This window comes from Dioscorea cayenensis, chromosome 7 (genome assembly GCF_009730915.1).
Source record: "Dioscorea cayenensis subsp. rotundata cultivar TDr96_F1 chromosome 7, TDr96_F1_v2_PseudoChromosome.rev07_lg8_w22 25.fasta, whole genome shotgun sequence".
Classification (NCBI taxonomy): domain Eukaryota; kingdom Viridiplantae; phylum Streptophyta; class Magnoliopsida; order Dioscoreales; family Dioscoreaceae; genus Dioscorea; species Dioscorea cayenensis.
The window spans coordinates 5,764,688-5,784,126 of NC_052477.1; the positions used below are offsets into that span (position 1 = coordinate 5,764,688).

Below are 19,439 nucleotides of genomic sequence, written 5' to 3' on the forward strand. Positions count from 1 at the left end.
TTTTCATTCATTTTTCTTGTATTTTGTTTCCTGAGTTTTCCATTTGTTGGAGATTTCTTCACATGCTATTGTCCTAGTCCAAACAGAGGCTGTATTTCATCTTTAGCATCTTTCATTTTGGAAAGGATATGCCTCCATGTAATCTTTTGGTATAGCATGTGGAATATGGCTTGAACCTTCCTCTCCAACCATGCTTTGAGAATCTATACTTGTCTATGAGATCTTGTATAGGCCCTCGCTTTGTTCCTGAGTAGTTTAGGGTCTCCTCGAGCTTCGGTAATCATATGGACACTGCGTATTTTGACATCCCCATTGGATATATCTTCATCTTTAGTCCTCTTCTTTCGATCAAATATTGAGGAGAAGCTAAAGCTGAGCCCTATGTAGCCCTGCAGCTTGTGAAACTTGATCATTTGTAAACAAATTCGATCACTGTTTTATGCGCGCTTAACACTAATTGTTTCTTCTTTTGATAAAATTCCCTTGCCTTTATTTTGTTTGATTTCAATTCCTTTGATGCTCCGTATATCTTATAAGGATTTTTGCTGAAGGAATTTTTATGAGACTTTGGGGGTCTACCACCTTTCTTTTCATATGGCTGAGAATGCAGCTCTGTAGTGGTTGCGTTCTTGTTAACCATATTGAGTGATCCAAATGAATTTATGAAAGAACCGATTCGGTTATCCTTCTAATTTTGGAATGACATAAAATTTAATTTATGATTCAGGATTTTCATTTTCCTGGGCATCAGCATTGGAAACGCACTTTTCCTAGGCTTAGCTTCCTCAAATTGAAAAATCTCACTTTCTTTCCCTTTGACAGTAATACTGAAAGTGGGTTCATCATTTTCATCATCTACAGAGATTATCTTTTTAGGACATGATAGCCTCTTAAAGATAGAGGTTCTTGGTTTCTCATCAGGAATATTATTCTCAAATGCAAGAATAATGGCATTTGGGCAATGACCCCTAGATGAAAGACGCTAGAGTGTCAGGTCTTCCTCCGAAGATGAAGCTCTTTTCACAAATTGTACAAATTCAGAGATTGTGCCAAATCTCATCTCAGCTTCAGCAGCTCCAGTGTTGAAAACACAATTAGACAATTGGACTTCAGATCTCTCCCCAAGGAAAATAGTGATCTTTAGGCTTTCGGGTGCAGTTGATCTATTAAATGCCATTTTACTTGCAATAAAAATATCAATAATATTGGTTTTCTTGTACATGAGTTATAAAAAGCAATGCCTTTATTTGTACTTTGCCCTCAAAGATGGGAGGTGGAATTAAAAGAGTCCCACCGGGCGTGCCAAAATTTGTGGGATAAAAAATACCAACCCTGGCGTCTTGTTGGTGAAGAGATACTAGGCCATATATCGAATTTCAAATGTTATTTATTTTATTTTTCGTTGACTTCCATTCCTAATAGAGGTAAGACTCTATTGTTAATTACCCAGACTAAAACCTTGGGAACCTCCGATTAAGAGCTCAAGTACAAGTAAAGACAAGAAAATTGCGAATCATAAATTTCATTATTTATTTATTTATTATATATGTATATTTTTTTATCATATCATTTATATGTGAACATATAACTTTATATATATATATATATATCATATATCGCTACCTGTGCCTCATCACCATGTCGCATGCCTTGTTGCCATCTTCAGATATATATCTCATTACCGCCTAGAATTTGTATATTTTTGCATACCTATGAAGAGATGACATGGGTGAATATTGTCCCTAGTCAAGAGGCGTGGAGAGAACTTGATGGGAAGCTAGAGAGCTAGAGAAATACCTCTATGTGACATGAGTCACCATGGGTTACCACACAAGTGGGCTTAATGACCAATGCCAAGGTGGGCTTAAATATTCTATTGTGTTTGTATATCTAATTAGGTCTTGGTGGACCCAAACTTAACTGTGGCCATGGTTAAGACTGGGATGATCTTTGATAAGCCTTATATTGGTTTTATGCTTTATTGATTATGAATTTTATTTGCTCAACTTTAAGTTTATCATTTGATTATACTTTATATTTGCAAATTATATATTCTGCAAATTCTTCAGCTATATTTTCTTATTCAATAATATTATTTCATATTAATTTAACTAACCACTACCAACCATCTAAATGTGCCACAGTTGCAGGAGCAACACTCTCTTAGATCGCTTGTCCGGGTTTAGAGCTAGTCAAGGTTAAGCCCGGGATTGCTATAGGTTCCTTTTCATTTATTCTTGGGTGTTATCATGTAACTATTGTACCCACAATTATAATATTTCATATTACTTATTTATTTTATTCAAATGTGTATTAGTTGTCAGTGTTGCTTTTGTGTATACAGCAATATTAGTTTACTGTTCAAATAGTTTTAACTATTGGGTGCCACATGTGTCTCAGTAACTGAGACATGTGTGACAATATGAGTGTGTTATAACAGATAAATAACACATACAAGATTCATCCCTACAAGAAGGATAATGGTAACCCCACCATTAACTACTTCACTTCATTTTCATTTATTAATTTAATAGTAATAGAAATAAATGTCCTATGGAAATCTATCATTGAATTTTTCATTCAATGAGCATTCTCAATATTATGCCTCGAAGATTATTCGAACCTTCATGCTCTTTAACAAGAGATTTTGAATCTTGCGTGTCTACCATTTCCCTATCAAGCCGATAAGACCATTCACTATTTCTTGAAGCTTGATCTTCCCTCCTAATGAACCATATAGGCAACAGAAACCATGAACCATAATAGAAGAGCTTGACCCACCCATGAAGTGCATTAACATAAATATAATAGTAAGAAGAGGCAATACAAAAGTGTGTAAACTATAAAATCGAGTTAAAGTGGATTGTCCCACACTAATGCTTCCACGTAGCAACTCTATTAAAAGGAATCCTATTACACAAATAGATTTAGGTATTTTGCTCATAAGAATGCTAATTTTTAGAAATGAGTGATTGCCTTTCTCCAACCTTTACAATCCAACTAGAGAGTGAACAACTATTGCATTCCATTTATTGAACAGGATCTATGGTCAGTCCGTGAAGCCTGGATGCCCAAGGCATCTTTATGGTGACCTTGTAGTTCCTATGGCATGGAGATGATGAAAAAGGAAGTTTGATTTAAATGAATCAAAATTTCTATTCTATGATCGACCAGTATAAACATCAATAACTTCAAATTGGACCAACTAGTAATATCGAGATTTATTGATTTCGAAATGTCTCAAAGCTTTTAGTTAAAAAAAAAAAGTCATATGGTATATCTCCAGGATTGGATTTTATACTCTAATGAACCTTGTCATCATAAGAAAGTTGGTTTTTTGTTTGTATTTTCATTTTTGATTGCTACAAGTTCATCAATGCCATAAGCTTGGTCTTCTGTTGCTGACATCCTCCACTATGCCCTGAGGTAATGATTCTTCTGGCATTACGGCCTTCACCACAATGATACTTTCCAAAGATCAAATCATTATGTAGATTGGATTTTCCTTGATTGTCTACTACTCCATGGCATCTGCTTAACTTCTAAAAAAAAGACATACCTTGGTTCTATTTCATCTCTTCAACAACTTAAGTGCATTTTCCTATTACATTCTTTCAAGTCCTTGCCCAAATAAGGGAATTGGAATAATATATGACCAATATTTTAGCTATTATCATTGAGCATTTGTTTTTCTCGTTTGTCAAATCTTTTTCATGGTTCATAGATAATTTGATAAGCCAATGATCTTTTTTGTGTTTTAGAATATGGTCAACTAACATGTTAACTAATCAATTATGGTAAATTAGATCGGCAACAATGTTGTATCTGACTGATTGTCTTTGTGAAGTTGGATCTCCAATTTTTTGGAATGCTCCAAATTCTATTGGAGCATCCAAATCTGGATCAATACGAGTAAAAACTTCTCTACACAAAATTCTAGCACAATGCCAAATGTGTGGAAAGACCCAAAGACAACCTTAGGTTACAGTAAAGTTTCATACGATCTTTTTGTCCAAATGCAGGTAGTCCACATCTCCATAGACATGTCTATTTTACTGAGCCTCTCTTTGAGATAGTACCCCAATCATCATGCCTTTTGTGAGTGTCAGAAACATGGTTAGAGCACTTAAGTGTCTTGATTTTATACTAAATTTAGTTAACATTAATCTTGTAATATTTTATGACTTATTTGATAGCTGATCCTACTAATGAATGATAAGTCGTTATTCCTTTAACAAAATATCAAAAATTTGATGACAAGTCACTGGCTCATTGTTCAATAGGCATGCAGTTAGAGATGACATTGTCCTTCCATTGCTTGGGATCTCACAGTTTCATGTTCTATTCTACTAGTATATTGTTCCATGGAGCTAAGGTCCAAAATATGGAATAAACATATGTTTCCACTAAAAAAGGCTTTCTACATATTCATCGTCTAATGAAAGTATTTTTTTCTTAGCAATAGTAAGGAAGGAGACTTCACAAGTAACAAAATATGAAGAAATAGGTATGCCTATATACTTTATTATATGAATAAAGAATTAAATTGATAGATAAAGAATTAATGTAAAGATCAACTAACAAACTATTGGGGCAATATAGTATTACTTAGTACTTATACTTATGTCATATCAATATGGGAGGTAATAAACTTATGTAATAAAGTTGATCCATTAAGGTATAAGGTATTGAGCAATGTTGCAGTGTTAGATCCCAAAGATATAAGTTTTTTTTTCTTAATTGACACCAACAAGTAAAATCTCCTTGTGATTCAGGACCTCATAGTAGCAACAAAGAATGCACTAAACTATTCACAGTGCAATCTATTTAATTGTATCAAAAGACCCACTGGATTGGGATTTCCCTATTAGGCTGGGTAATTTTGAGATAATCAAATCATTTATCATAAAAGCGTTGTTTTGTGAGGCAAAATTAAGGGGATGTAGATAAATGGAAGGATAATAGAAAGAGAGAACAAATTAAAAAATAAGGTCAAATAATCCATTTTCAAAATCAAAATCCTTTCTTATGTTCCAAGAAAAAAAAGTTAATTAGTAAGGAATTATATGATTTGTGGCGATTCATTCCCCAACTAACTAACAAAGAGATCTTGCTAGAATTGCCACATATGAAACTGAGCACAATTTTGCAATGAAATGCCCCACTTGTTTCTCGAGAAGAGATGGGAAACGTGCTCAATATCATTTGATTGAATGGTTGCCTCAGCTATGTGTTATTTGAAGAAACCCTCCCTTCAATTGGTCTTTTTTTATGAAAAGAAGACATGAGATAACAAAACCAACCTTTCTTGACATCTTATTTTTTATAAAAAAAGTTGACTTCGATTGTTAAATGATCCATGTCACTTTTGGTTCCGTCTCTTAACAGCTTCTTTTTTCTTCCCATAGGAGTTATTTCACAAAGACTTGCCATGGTAAGGATCTTACTTCTTTTGAAAAGCATTGTTGCACATGTAAATGAGGTGTTCTACAAAACTGAGCTATTAAGCTTGTCATAGACATTTAGCTCTACATTAGAGGCACACTGGGAGCATAAATAATTGTAGTCATATATATATACATAAAATGATAGCGATGGAGTCCCGATCCTTTTGTTTTTATTTGTAAAGTCTCTATTCCTAGGTAGTCGAAGCCCAAGGATCTATGGACTAGCTCATTTTTGACTAGCCAATATTATAAACGTGGGTGTTCCTATGAAGAAACACTTATGATACTAGAACTCATACCTTATTAAGCATCTTATCCTATTTTGAAATTGGTTTATTCTACAACAGTAAATATGATGAATAGGTAACAATGGGATCAACATTGATCCGCAAGAAGCTCAACAATACAAATTGAAGCAATTTGATGTTTGACTGGGGCCTACATGGCCAATCGATGGAAATACTCCACATTTATCATATATGACACAAATTTGAAGTGAAGAGTTATCATATATGACACAAATTTGAAGTGAAAAGTAAAGGGATGGGAGTAACTAGTATTTATTCTTGTGCAATTAGTGCAATTATTTTCTTTTTTTGTCTTTTATTTTTTGCTCTATCCATATTGTTTTTTTTTTCTTTTCTATGATGCACTTGGAGCTTATCGGCACAAACAAATCAATTGAGATAGTCCTATATGGCTCCAGTGGTGGTTGATTCAGAATTGTTTTTCATTCCAAGGGTCGTCTAATACTCATAGTTAAGCCCCTAGTATAAAAAATATCTATGCAACCACGATTATATGACCAATTGTATATTACATTGCTTATTTGATGATTTGATCAAAAATTTCATTTTACAGATTTGAAAATTTTCATCCCATTCAATCTAATTATTCATGCTAATATCCATAATTGACTTGTTTTTGGTATTAAATGAATATTATCATATAGATATTTGGGTGAGAAATGGTTGCTAATACCAGATAGATTGAGGGCCAAAAAGAGGAATTTGCCTAAGGAGGGGCTCGCGTCTATGCCCCACCCATGAGTAAATATTTCATAGTAGCCTCATTAGACCTCATACTGCTTGGGAGCTCACGGTTTCGTGTTCTATTTCACTCCCAGATGGGGTTCCTGTTTCCCTTTCTCTCATGGCACTACTTCACAATCAATCACCTAGGAATATTTGGCCGATGCCAATCAAATCATAACATAATCATTTTTCATGTATAAGAAAAGCATTTTCAATCTTACTTATTGTTTATATTTCTTTTCTATATACTAAAGGTATTCATCCTATCCTATCATATCCTATCCTATATATACTATACTCAACTACAATTATTCTAGTATAATAGTAGATTCATGGGTAGGGGACTATATTTGCTACCCATCTAATTTATTGTAGAAATTCCATAATCAATCCAAACATTGTGTTAATTGATATTTGTAATAATTTCGAAATGAAAGAAAAGAGGTGTTTTTGCAATCCTGATTCTATACGGTTGAATAGAAACTCAATTAACCATTGTTTTCTAGAATTGCTAAAATTCCTATGAATAAGTAGAATCAAACTTTAGTTCTCATATAAATTTATTGTCTTAGATTCAAGAACATAATTTCTTAACCACTTCAGTTTCTACTTCTGCGAATAGTTTAGTACATTCTTTATTGGTGGATCAAGGTAGTGGATTGTGAATCCATCTTGCGTGGGTTCAATTCCCATCATTCAAGAACAAAATAATTCTCTATGGTGTAACAAATTTGAAGGACTCTCAAGCTCATGTATTAACTTCATCTATCCAAAATCTCAGTTGGTAAAACAAACATAGATGGGGTCACACAATGATTACAATTTTACTATGAATCCCTGTTTATTAGATCAGGCTAGTTAGAGCCGTGAACTGATAAGAAATTCAAAATCTATGCAGTCATAAGTTCCATCATTCTTATAGCTTCTCCATTAATGACTACGTCTAAATTCCCAATGGTCATTGGAATTTCATATGTCCTATTCTTCAAGAGAATTTGGATTTATTGGAGAAAAGGTAAAGAAATAGATTCATCATCCCATTACAATATGATCAATAACAAAAGAAAAATCTAATACCCTGTTTTGATATTTATAGTGAAATACATAAATGGTATTCTTGCTTATTTCGATGATCCAATATATAGAAGAAGCAATTGAGGAATTACTAAACATGGGACAGTAGACGTAGACTCAATTTTTAAAAAGTGAAATTTGATTGAGTACCTAGGAACAAATGAATTTAACCAAACACAAACTAAAGTAGTTCACTTTTTTTACATTTCCTAAGAGGTACATATCTTACCTAGATCTTTGTCCATAATGGTCCAGAACAATAGTGTCAAAGGAGTATGTACATTACTCACTTTAAATACAATAAGAAAAATGGGCGGATTAGTTCAAGTGGAAAGAAAAAAAAGTATTGAACTGAAAATCTTTTCTGTAAATATCCATTTCCCAAGAGAGACAGATAAGATATCCAGGTATAACAACATCTTCATACCACCTGGAATAGGAAAGAAAAATTTTAATGAATCAAAAAAGGAATTAAAAAATTAGATTTTTGTTCAATGAATTACACCTACAAAAAAAAGTATTTTTTTTTTAGTTCTAAACAAAAAGATCACAATAATTTTTTTGTAAAAGTTATGTTTTGCTCCAATGATCTTTTATGTATTTTTCCAGTAATAATTCTTGATACTATTGCATGTATTGTAGGAAGATTGACCATTGCATATAATTCAATCAAGATATTGTTTGAGACTATAATCCTTATTAATTTATTTTGGAATGTAAGAAAGGATTTTTAATTTGTGTGATCGACAAATGACGAAATCCCTCTTTTGTCTATCTTTATCATGATGAGATGAAACTACACTTTGTTTAGGATTAGGATTGGCATAATCAGACCCGCTTTTTCCATATCTATTATCTTTTGTTTGAATTCAATTTTTGAAGTTATGATTGGATCTATTCATTAAAAAGTACCTATTCAAAGATCGAGTCATAAGCAAACGGATTTAATTTTAACAACGGGCATAGTAACAATGAAAATGACTCCTTTATTAGTGAGATTAGATTAGCAAATGGCTAGTACTTGTAATTGTGTGGTTACAAAGAGATATATCTGTAGGGATAAAACAACGTATTGGGCTTGAATATGCTATTATTTCTTTCTCCTTCCTCATTTTGAGTTATTCAATTTTTCCTGATAGATCAAGTACAAAAGGATTTTTTTTTTTAGCAAATGTGTCATAGAGGATCACTCCTTTATTTTTGTTTTAGTGAGAGCCCTATTGCAGAATTCAAACCAATGCCCAATTATGAAACCCTTGGAAGAAGAGGATGAATCAAAATATAGCTGCTACTCCAAAACTAGGCTTAAAGAACCAACTAGACTGACTTAGCGCATAAATTAGGAATACACATTAATCTTCCTTTAGTGGAGTTTCTCCATTTTTCATATGATTCCCTTTCTTAGCAATTATAAAAATAATTTACAATAACCATACCAAGTGCCATTTTTATTCAATTCTTCATCACGCCCTCATTAGCGCCAATTGTGAAGGAATGCTTGGCATTTGGTAATTTCTCCTCTGCCTAGAATTAAGGATCCTTTAAGTGATTCATATCGTTAAGCCTACCCATTTCAAATTTCATTCGGATCAAATGATCTACAATAGCTAATACATCTCCCAGGCGGATGGGTAATCCCAAGAATGGCCATTTATGATACTATGAGACATAAAGGAGTTCTTATACTCCATCGAAAGAAGGGTGGTAAATGGATCATTTAGCGAATAAAGAATGAATGATTATCATAGTTATATTCTGAGATTCAAATCTACACATAACATAATAGGAAACTTTTTTTCCAAATGAGTTCTTCTTAAATATTCTATTTTAATGGACCAAGCAGAGGAAATACTATTGATTATGCTTGTATTCTTGAAAGAATGGACTAATAGGGCCAATTTACATGTTAGGCAAAGCTAGTGTGTTCAACAAAACCCTATTTACTGCTATGCACTTTGAGAAAACTAGGGTTTTCAGAATTCTATTTAGCCAGTAAGAAAACATAAAATCCATGGATATTTGAACCTAAGTATCACGAAAAAACAAAATATTTGATGGAAGATAATTTTCTCTTTCTATTCTTTATTTTTTCCCCGAATCCAATTTATTTCAAGGATAAGGAATCCAATCAACATATATTTTTTTTATCATATATTTATGCTTCTTTTTACATTCGGAAATATGAAATTCAAACTCATGGTACAAGACAAGAAATTGCAGCCATGGTAATTGGTTTATTCAATTTTTAAGAATTCCCAAGCACACGATAATGAAGTATTACTTCTAAGCCATCTCTAGTGATGTTTTACGCAATTCTTCCAAATTATGAATAGTACTCAAGATCCGATTAGATCCAGAGTTATTGTGAAACAAAAAACAATGAGATTATGGAAATAAATATTCTCTCATGGCAAAATGTCACTAGTTCAAATCTTGTGATCCCTACCTATTGTTGGGGGAATGAGTTATAGACACATTTCCCTACTTTTGTATCTAGAGCACTTCACTTAATTTCTTCTGCAGTCATAGGCTTTTGGGGATATTTATCATGCACTTCTTGGACCTATCCTGCACAAATATGATCCAGACACATATATAATATATCATATATGTGTGGACTGCGAACATATGCGTGTGTATGATCATAAACAAAGAAAATGGGGAAATAGTTGAATGGTGAAATTTCTCTTTGCCAAAGAGAAGATGCGGTTTGGATCTGTACTATCCACCCATAGTAAAGAATATACTCTAACAAAATAAAGCATTAGGTATAGTTGACTACAATATTATCATATTTCTGTCTTCTCCCTTTTTTCTCCCAGCCAAACAAAAAAATAAAATAAAACAAAATATTGCAGAGACAAGATTCTATCAATTTAGTGGCTAAAACTAATTCTAAATTGAGAATCAATTTTATATCCTCCAAAAATCAAAATAATATATTTTATAATGATTTGGTATCTATTATTTTTTAGTAGGTATCTATCAATTTTGATTATGAGAAGTTATAGTTACAAAGTTGAACAAGGAGGCTTACTTGGGTGGTGTTAAAAATTCTCTGGCTAAACCTACTGATGGGAAAGGAGAAATTTCAGATTATGAATCTCGCTAATTAAATCTCCTGCCCCAGGTTTTATTTTAAGATTCTTTATATATGATCCTCCTCAAACAAAGCTTATTTCTATTAATTCTATGATCCAAATGATTTGGGCCACGAGAATTAATTATTAGAGATAGGTAGGCCGACAAAACAATAGTAGCCACATATATGATCCTCAACCAAAAGGACAAAATGTAATATGCGTTTATATAGCTATTGGTAAAAATAAATATCTTATGTGGCTTAGGTAGTGACCACCTTCCATGAACAAGAGACTATTTAGAATTAGGAAAAGGAGTAATAAGATTCCCTTTTCCCGTATCTATCATGATTTGAGTACCATATTCATATGGGCTTCTCAACTTGAGATTTTATTTAAGTCAAGAGATATTTTTATGTTATGTTCTAGATGAAATGCAATAGCATGAGTTACTTCAGCACCATACCACCCGGTACCCAAACATTGGTTCAAGGAATCAACCAAACAAACAAACTATTAAAAATTCTTATTCTTTTTAGGATATGAGTTATATTTGTATACATAGAATGTTCATGTTGTGGTGATTCCACCTAGAAGGTAATGGGTCACTCCTTCAACACGTCTTTGAATGATAGTCAAGGATTTAGTCTGAGTAGCTGCTAATCATCCATATCTTAAATGTATCTTAATGCCCGAAAGTTGGATAGGTTGGCCCTACGCCAAGCTAACGATGCAGGTTCGATTCCCACTACCCTATCCAAGTTTCTTATATACATACATCATCAATTGAATATGTATCCTTAGTTTCTTATTCTTAGATGTCTAGTCAATTGTTACACCTCAATGCATTTCGGAGAAAGCCATCTTACTCTAGTTTTGAATGGCATTTCATCCCTAATCATAACTCATCCGCTTATTACCCAAGTTTGGGTCCATAAATAGTGACAATCAGCCTATGAAGACTCGCTTTCACTATAGCTCCAGTGGGTTCCCTTAACCAAACACTACCTATGAGTTATTGGCTCATTCTTCGATAGGTACGCTGCTAGAGATGATATTCTCCTTCTAATGCTTGAGAGTTCACTATTTCATGTTCTATTTCACTCCCCAATGTGGGTTCTTTTCATCTTTTCCTCATGGTACTACTTATCTATTTTCCACCAAGAAGTATTTAGCCTTGCAAGGTGTTCCTTGTCGATTCATACAGGATTCCATGTGCCTTATGCTACTTGGGTCAGAGAATAAGCTAGAAATGCTTTTGACTACTGGTGATAAGTGATTGTGTATAAGTAATACAAAGTATACTTTTCTTACATTGAGAATTGCTTTTATCAGATTTTATAGCTCATTCGTGTGTATTTGTGTTCTTTTGTGCATTTAGGGTTGTGGAGACAAGTTTGGAAGAAAGGAAGCAAAAGTAGATTGCGGACGTGATTGTTGATGAAGTTCTTGGATCCAACAAAGGTGAAGACACAAGTTGTGCTCAAAGACATATGGGTGTGTGCCAACCTCCATTGTGATAAAGAGAATACACAAAGTGGAAGGGCACAAAGGACTACACTCATATGCTCCAACTTGTGCAACATTGTTAAGAGCTTCGTCAATGTGGTTTCATTGAAGATGCAATGTGATCTACCACATGAATGTGTGCCTAATCATGCGGCCTTGATGAAAAGAGTGAATTCGGGAGCATTCCGGTGGAGTACTGTAGTAAAACATTGTAACAAAATCACTGTAGCAGTTACTGTTCACAACACGCATGAAAGGAAACCTAGAAATCCACACGGCCGTGTGGAAATTCCACACGCTCGTGTGAATGCCCGATTTCAACCCAATAAATATCGCTATGAGGGTTTTATTTGGGGATCTTCTTCATATCTTTTGCCTATCTTTTGGGGCGAGTGCGGCTAGGTTTGGAGAGGCTTTTGCTGGGTTCTAGGAGCGATTCTACGGCATTCGACATCAAGTTCCTAGGTTTGACAAGAGAACCTTTGGAGAACCTTTGGAGAAGACGAGGCGGCTCCTCAAGACCATCGACACGGATGACAAAGGGGTTTCTCTATGGATTACTTGCATTTACTTTTGACTTCATTGTTGATTTTGTATTGCTCCATGGAGAGCTAAAGCCTTAGTGGGCGCTTGGACTTGTAAACCCTAAGATGATTTTGTTTCATTGACTCTTATTATGCTTTCTTTAATTGATGTTTTAATTGAGTTTAAATCTTGTGTGCTTGTTGATTTGATTTTTCCTTTAGAGTGACACTAGGGTTGAGAATCTATCTAGGAAATCCATTGAAGGGGTGACAACTTCATTAGGATTAGACTTAGCGAGATTGAAGATGATTGAGAGGGTGTGTTAGAGGTAAAGAATGTCCCCTTTCCCTTATGACATGATTTATCCTATCTCCACGTTCCAAGAGTTCTTTGCGGTTGCAATAGAGTGAAGTGCCAAGAGATTGGTAATTTTCTTCTGTGCGTACCTAAGTATGTACTTATTTCACTTTGAGCACCTTATTTCGATTTGTATCAATTTGAGCATTGCAATTTGATTTCCTTACAACGGGAGGGCACTATGATGATTCCGGTGAGGGTTTGCTGATGTGTCCACCAGAATGTAGCCGTGGATTTTATTTTTCCGTGTCGGATGAAGATGTGGCATTACCAGCTGGATGACTTATCCGAGTGGCGGCCCTTGTTTCCACAGAGGATGCCACATCAGCCTCTTCTCTATTTTTGTCCTCCTTTCCCATTCCTTGCCTGTTAGCTTTGCCCTAGAGAAAGCCAGCCGTTCCCCTCCCCCTTTGCCGTTTTGCCCCTTCCCCTTGCTTTGCTCGCCAGCCATCCGTCGGGGTCGTCATCTTTGCCCTAGAGAACGCCAGCCATCCTAACGCCAGTCACACCCTTTGCCTCCTCGTTTTGCCCCCTCCTTTACCCTAGTTCAGAGGCCCCGAGAACGCAAACCAGTCCTCAAGCATATAATAGCCTCCATTTGCGCCTAGTGACTACATGATGGACGTCGATTGGGCGATAAGGCCCCCAGAATTAGGATCTCCAACTTATCGTAAGTACATTGCCAATTTGTCATGAAATTAGAATTTTATATCAATGTTAGCATCAGTGGTGCTTGTGTAAATTCCTTTGAGTACATTGATGATTTGCATTCAGAATCTACAATAGATGTAATTCTAATGCTAAAGTGGCAACTTTTATAATGCTTAACTGACAACTTTTATAATTCAATAAGGTGTACTTTTTTCAGACTACATGTCTGTCTTTAAATATAGATATTGAAGAGTGGTCCCTAGGTGAGTTCTTATTTCAATAAGGAATTAAAATAAATGGACATTGAAGAGTGGTCCTGGGTGATTTCTAATTTTAATTGCAAAACTTAATATAAGTGGACATTGAGGAGTGGTCCTGGGCGACTACTTAATATATGATCGCATAGACTGGAACCTCGCTCATAATCAATGTGCAAAGGTTGGATTATCATTCTATTCTAATATGGTTTCTACTTTTGTTAATAATTTAGTACAAAGAATTATACTTTACTTTTGTTACACTATATATTTGTTAATAATTCAGTACAAATAGTTATAAGAAAGAGAATTTTAGAAGGTCATAGTATGTTTAGGAAATGTCTATGCAATACGATTAGGTAAACTAATAGTAAGTATACTTAAATGAGCTTACTCAATATGCTTCTATACAAACTTCATATTATTCACTAATGAGTATTCAATTGTCATTGTGATGCAATTTAATTTAACTAAGGATGTTGTTTATGTTTGTTTTTTCTATAATAGGAAGAAATGTAATTGCAACTCATGTTTAAGCATGTTGGCATGCGGTGATACAGAACTCATATTGGATATAGTTTAACTATCTAAATCTAAACATTTTGTGTCTCATGTAATCTCATCAGGCACCTTTGTAGCTACCATTTTCCTATATTATTTATCCCTATCATTGCAGTGGTCTTAGCAGAATAGAAGAATGTAGACTACAAGCACATATTCCTCTTTATATTTTCTCAAAAATCTAATTCGTGGTCCAATGGCAAGCTTATAATGCTAATGTTCTGCAAATTTGGGATGAGTTCCTTATTTTCATAATTTTATTGGTTATGATATGCAATTTCTGGCTTTCAGCTCCTCAAGACATTATCTACAGTGTTTTCAACAAAAAATATGACATCATCTCTTGTTTGTTTATTACTGCCTTTTAGTATAATATGATCAGTTAGCTGCTTTTGTTTTCCACGTCTAGCTAATTATGGTTGGGAAAATTATATTTCAGCCCCTGGCAGTGATTACTTCACAATAAAATTGTCTTATACAAGTGATGTCGTGCATAAGTGGGAAAACAGGGAGCTTGCCGGCTATATTGACTATTGCTGCATTGATAAGATGTCTAGATTAGAACTGTTGGGCATGGCCAAGGAGTTGGATTTGCAAGAAGAAGGTTGCACATTTTGGTGGTTGAGATTCAATGGTAATGGCTTGAGCTTGGCAAAAATAAAAAATGATGCAGATACCTTGCAGATGGCCTCAAATGTTTCCCGAAATAGGCTGATGAGTATATATGCCAAGGTATGCAGCATAAGTACAGGCAATGATGTTGAAAAACCATTTGCTGAAGAAAATGTTATCCTGCAAGATGTTTCTCTTGGGAATGATGCCAAGGAACAGGTTGAAGTTGAAAATGTTGATATACAAAATGATTCTGCTGGGAATGATGATGAGGAACATGCCATAAATGAGAATGTTGATATGCAAGATGTTTCTCCTGAACACCAAGGAAAAAATGATGAAGGGAGTGAGTTATATGACTCAGACTATAGCTTTGACAGTGAGGAAGAAGACATAAATGAGGGCAGTGATGATGCCATTGGGCCTGATATGGTTAGACATTCAAGAAATGAAGGAATAGGTGTAGGAGGTGATGTTCACGAAGAAGAACAAGAACCTAACTCTGACTATGGAGAATCTGACTCATGTTTGCACTCAGCTTCTTCAACAGATGATGAAGATGCAGGTCCAAGCAAACCAAAATACCCAGAGTTCCAAGAAGAAATTGATATGAAGGATCCCCATTTCATAGTTGGAATGAAGTTCAGTAGCTTTAAACAATTTAAGGAGGCTGTTAGGAACTACTGGATAAAGCATAGGTATGTTATAAATTTTAGACCCAGTAATAAGAAAAGATGCAAGGCAATTTGTAAGAAAGGTTGTCCTTTCTACTTATGGGCAGCTCCCATGATCAAAGATAAGGACACAATTCAAATAAAATATGGGATTCTCAAGCATGAGTGCAGTAGAGATCATAATGTAAGGCATGTAAGTGCAAAATGGATTGCTTAGACCTACATGATTCAATTTAGGGCAGATCCTGGTTGGTCTCTGGCAGGCATTATTCAGGCTGTCAAGCAAAATCAGGAGGTTGAGATTACTAGATTAAAAGCTTGGAGGGAAAAATCACTTGCTCTAAGGTACTACTATATTTACTTCATATTAATGCTTATGTTAGTGCATGTTACAATTTACTGCTGATGATTTGACACCATTTCATTTTGTCCTGCAAATAGCATGTTAGCTGGTGATGAACATGAGCAGATGAAGAGCTTGTATGACTACAGGCTTGAGCTTATGAGGACACACCCACGGTCTACTATCAAATTCAAATGTCGTGAAGGTGTTTTTGAAGGGATGTATGTCTGCTTGTCTCCATTGAAGGCTGGATTTCTAGAAGGATGTAGACCAGTAATTTCAGTAGATGGTTGCTGGTTGAAGGGTTTGTTTGGAGGGCAACTACTTTCAGCTGTGGGGATAGATGCAAATGATTGTATCTATCCCATTGCATGGGCAGTGGTGGATAGGGAGAACAATTATAACTAGAGATGGTTCTTGGAGTTGCTAGCTATCGATTTGGACATCAACAACAGCCAACTTTGGGCTTTTATGAGTGATCGGCAGAAGTTTGTTCTCATAACACTTCCTCTTCAATTAATTTTATATAGGTGTTAAAATGTCAGCTTTAACTGATCCATGTTGTTTTCCTTTTCTTTGTTTTTTGTTGTCTTCTTATTTGTCCTTGTGTATTGTATAATATATGGGACATAAATATCATTATAGGGCCTAATACCTGCATTGCAAGACCTATTCCCCAATAGTGAACACAGATATTGTGTTAGGCATATACACAATAACTTCAAAAATAATTACAAAGGAAAAGCTCGAAAAGATCAACTATGGAAATGTGCGAGGGCCACTTACAAACATGCATTTAATAAAGAAATGGAACTTTTGAAGGCAACGTCCCCTGCAGCTTATGGGTTCCTGCAGAAAATAGCACCTGAGCATTGGTCTAGGGCACACTTTAGACCTATTTTTAAATGTGACATGCTCTTGAATAACCTCTGTGAATGTTTTAATAGTGTAATACTTGGAGCAAGGAGCAAAGGGATAGTGACATTGAATGAAATTATTAGAACAAAGTTGATGTGCGTAATTCAAAAAGAAAAAGAGATGCTATGCGAAATGTGGCAAAGTGAGTATTGTCCTAGAATAATGACAAAACTAGAAAAGGCAAAGGCATTGAGCTTTACTTATAGCACAACCTCGGGTCGAGGTGCACAATAGCAAGTCCTAGGCAATGAGGGCCAATTTGTGGTGGACAGAATAGAAAAAACTTGCTCTTGTAGAAAGTGGAAACTAACTGGAGTGCCCTCGTGCTCATGCAATATCTCGCGATTATATTACAACCAGTGACAAGCCTCGAAAAATTATATAGATGAATGTTACAAGGTGTCCACATTTCTAGCAATCTATAGCCACATTCTATATCCCACACAGGATATGTTGGCCTAGTAGTACCCAGAGCTCTATGATCCCACCTCCACCTATAAACAATAAAAGAGGGAAGAAAACAATGCTGAGGAGGAGAGACCCAAATGAGGAGGCTGGATACACCAAAGGAAATGTCAGCGTGAAGGGCAGGAAGATCACTTGCAGCATATGTGGTGCTGCCAACCATAACAAAAGATTCCATGGAATTGAGGTACCTTTGCAGCCTAATTTATGAATTGAATGAAATAAATTTTTATTTAGTACTAAGCCATGGTTTGTAACCATGCATATATATATATATATATATATATATATATATATGATAGGCCAGGTTGCAAAATGAACCAGGACAGCCAAGTAATGCAGCAACTAATGATGTGGAACAATCTGAGGTTAATTTTTTCCCCCTTCCGTTTATGTGATTTTCATGTATTGGGTATAAGAATTAACCATCCAGTAATATAATTGCAATGATTTCGACAGGACAATGCCAATAATCCTATGGATGCAATTGATCCATATGTTTTGGCGGAACAGTTCCAGTTGGTATGTTTGGAGTCATTTCCATTTTGGAGTCATTTCCTTTTTTTTTAACATTGTTATGGCTGATTTGTTTTCCTTGACATTGTCAGGTTAATAACTTCATTCAAACAGAAATGAATAACCAACCTAGTGAAACTCAACAAATTCAAGTGACAACCATATCACAGGTAATGTAATATAACTGGAAAAAAATTACAACATTAGATAGGTGATCTGTTTCCAAAATTACAGGTTATTGATACACAGCAACATGCTCTCCAAAATTTACCAATTGAAACTGAAAGGAGGCCAATGAAGAGAAAAATTGAGACTAGAGGTGGAAAGAAAAATAACACAGTTGTAGGTGCTAAGCAACATGATGTAACAAATCCTGTGGAACCTACAACCAACAGAGAATCAAGCAAGAAGGCTCCTGCAACCTCAAGAGCTCTTGTGTTGAGACCCAGAATGAAGAACAAAAACATGGAAGCTAAGACTCAAGCGGGACCTGCAATAAAAAAGAAAAAAGAATGGGTTCCTCCTGGTGTTGGAAAGTTTGCACCAGCTACAGGAAATACTAGCTGAAGAGCAGTCTCATAGTCTTATTACCTTGTTTTGACATATTAGTGACATTTTGACAATGTAAAGCTACTAATAGATGTGCTTAGTTTCTATTCACAGGCTACTGCCATTCTTATATTGTAAACATATATATTTTTGTCTCCAAGAATACTTAACATAGTATGAATGAAAACTGCAAATTTTGATCCCAATATTTTTATATCGAGTTCTCAGGGTCATTTGTTCATTAGATAAATTCTTATTGTTATAAATGGTAATTGTTAAAAAGATGCAGGAAATACAAACTTGGTATTGATATAAATGGCTTGAATATCATGTTGAATTCATTGATATTTAAACAACTGCCAACTCAATTCAGTTAATACTGATTATGATAAGACAACACATTAGTTAAATTGAAATACAAACATTATCAAAGTTTCTGTTGTATCATCCATCCAATTAACACAAAATTAAATTTCATTAATAGCAACAAAAAAAATTATTACAAACAATTTCGAAAGCAAATAACCTGTAGTTTCTATACAAAAATAACAGTGAAGATGAAGCAACTAATTCACTGCATGAATTTCTATACAAAAATAATCTAAATATAATGTACTCAAATAATAAATTCAAGTAACATTGTAACTATCTAAAATTCTCCCAAATCTTGAAGAGTTCGGAAGAGGATTTCATCTGGTATATGGTGGACGGCTAGTTAATTCGCATTCTCCAAGCCTCTAAACTAGGCCAAACGAGGAGGCAAAGCGTGTGACTGGCGTTCTCTAGGGAAAAGATGACGACCCCGACGGATGGCTGGCGAGCAAAGCAAGGGGAAGGGGCAAAACGGCAAAGGGGGAGGGGAATGGC

At 34.9% G+C, this 19,439-nt stretch overlaps 1 protein-coding gene across 1 annotated transcript; it reads left to right on the forward strand.

The window, feature by feature from the left end:
* Nucleotides 1–17,565: 17,565 nt before the first annotated feature.
* On the forward strand, nucleotides 17,566–18,590 carry LOC120265027. Its single transcript, XM_039272960.1, has 4 exons — nucleotides 17,566–17,694; nucleotides 17,967–18,029; nucleotides 18,116–18,193; nucleotides 18,258–18,590. The coding sequence occupies exons 1-4, from the start codon at nucleotides 17,566–17,568 to the stop codon at nucleotides 18,588–18,590; spliced, it is 603 nt and encodes a 200-aa protein (XP_039128894.1).
* The last annotated feature ends 849 nt before the right edge of the window (nucleotides 18,591–19,439 follow it).

Excerpts from the sequence above, each read along its gene's own strand:
- LOC120265027 (XM_039272960.1), top strand. The coding sequence starts at position 17,566 with ATGCTGAGGAGGAGAGACCCAAATGAGGAGGCTGGATACACCAAAGGA. Across the intron at positions 17,695-17,966 it reads AAAGATTCCATGGAATTGAG|GACAATGCCAATAATCCTAT; the intron begins GTACCTTTGCAG and ends TGATTTCGACAG. Across the intron at positions 18,030-18,115 it reads TGGCGGAACAGTTCCAGTTG|GTTAATAACTTCATTCAAAC; the intron begins GTATGTTTGGAG and ends TGACATTGTCAG.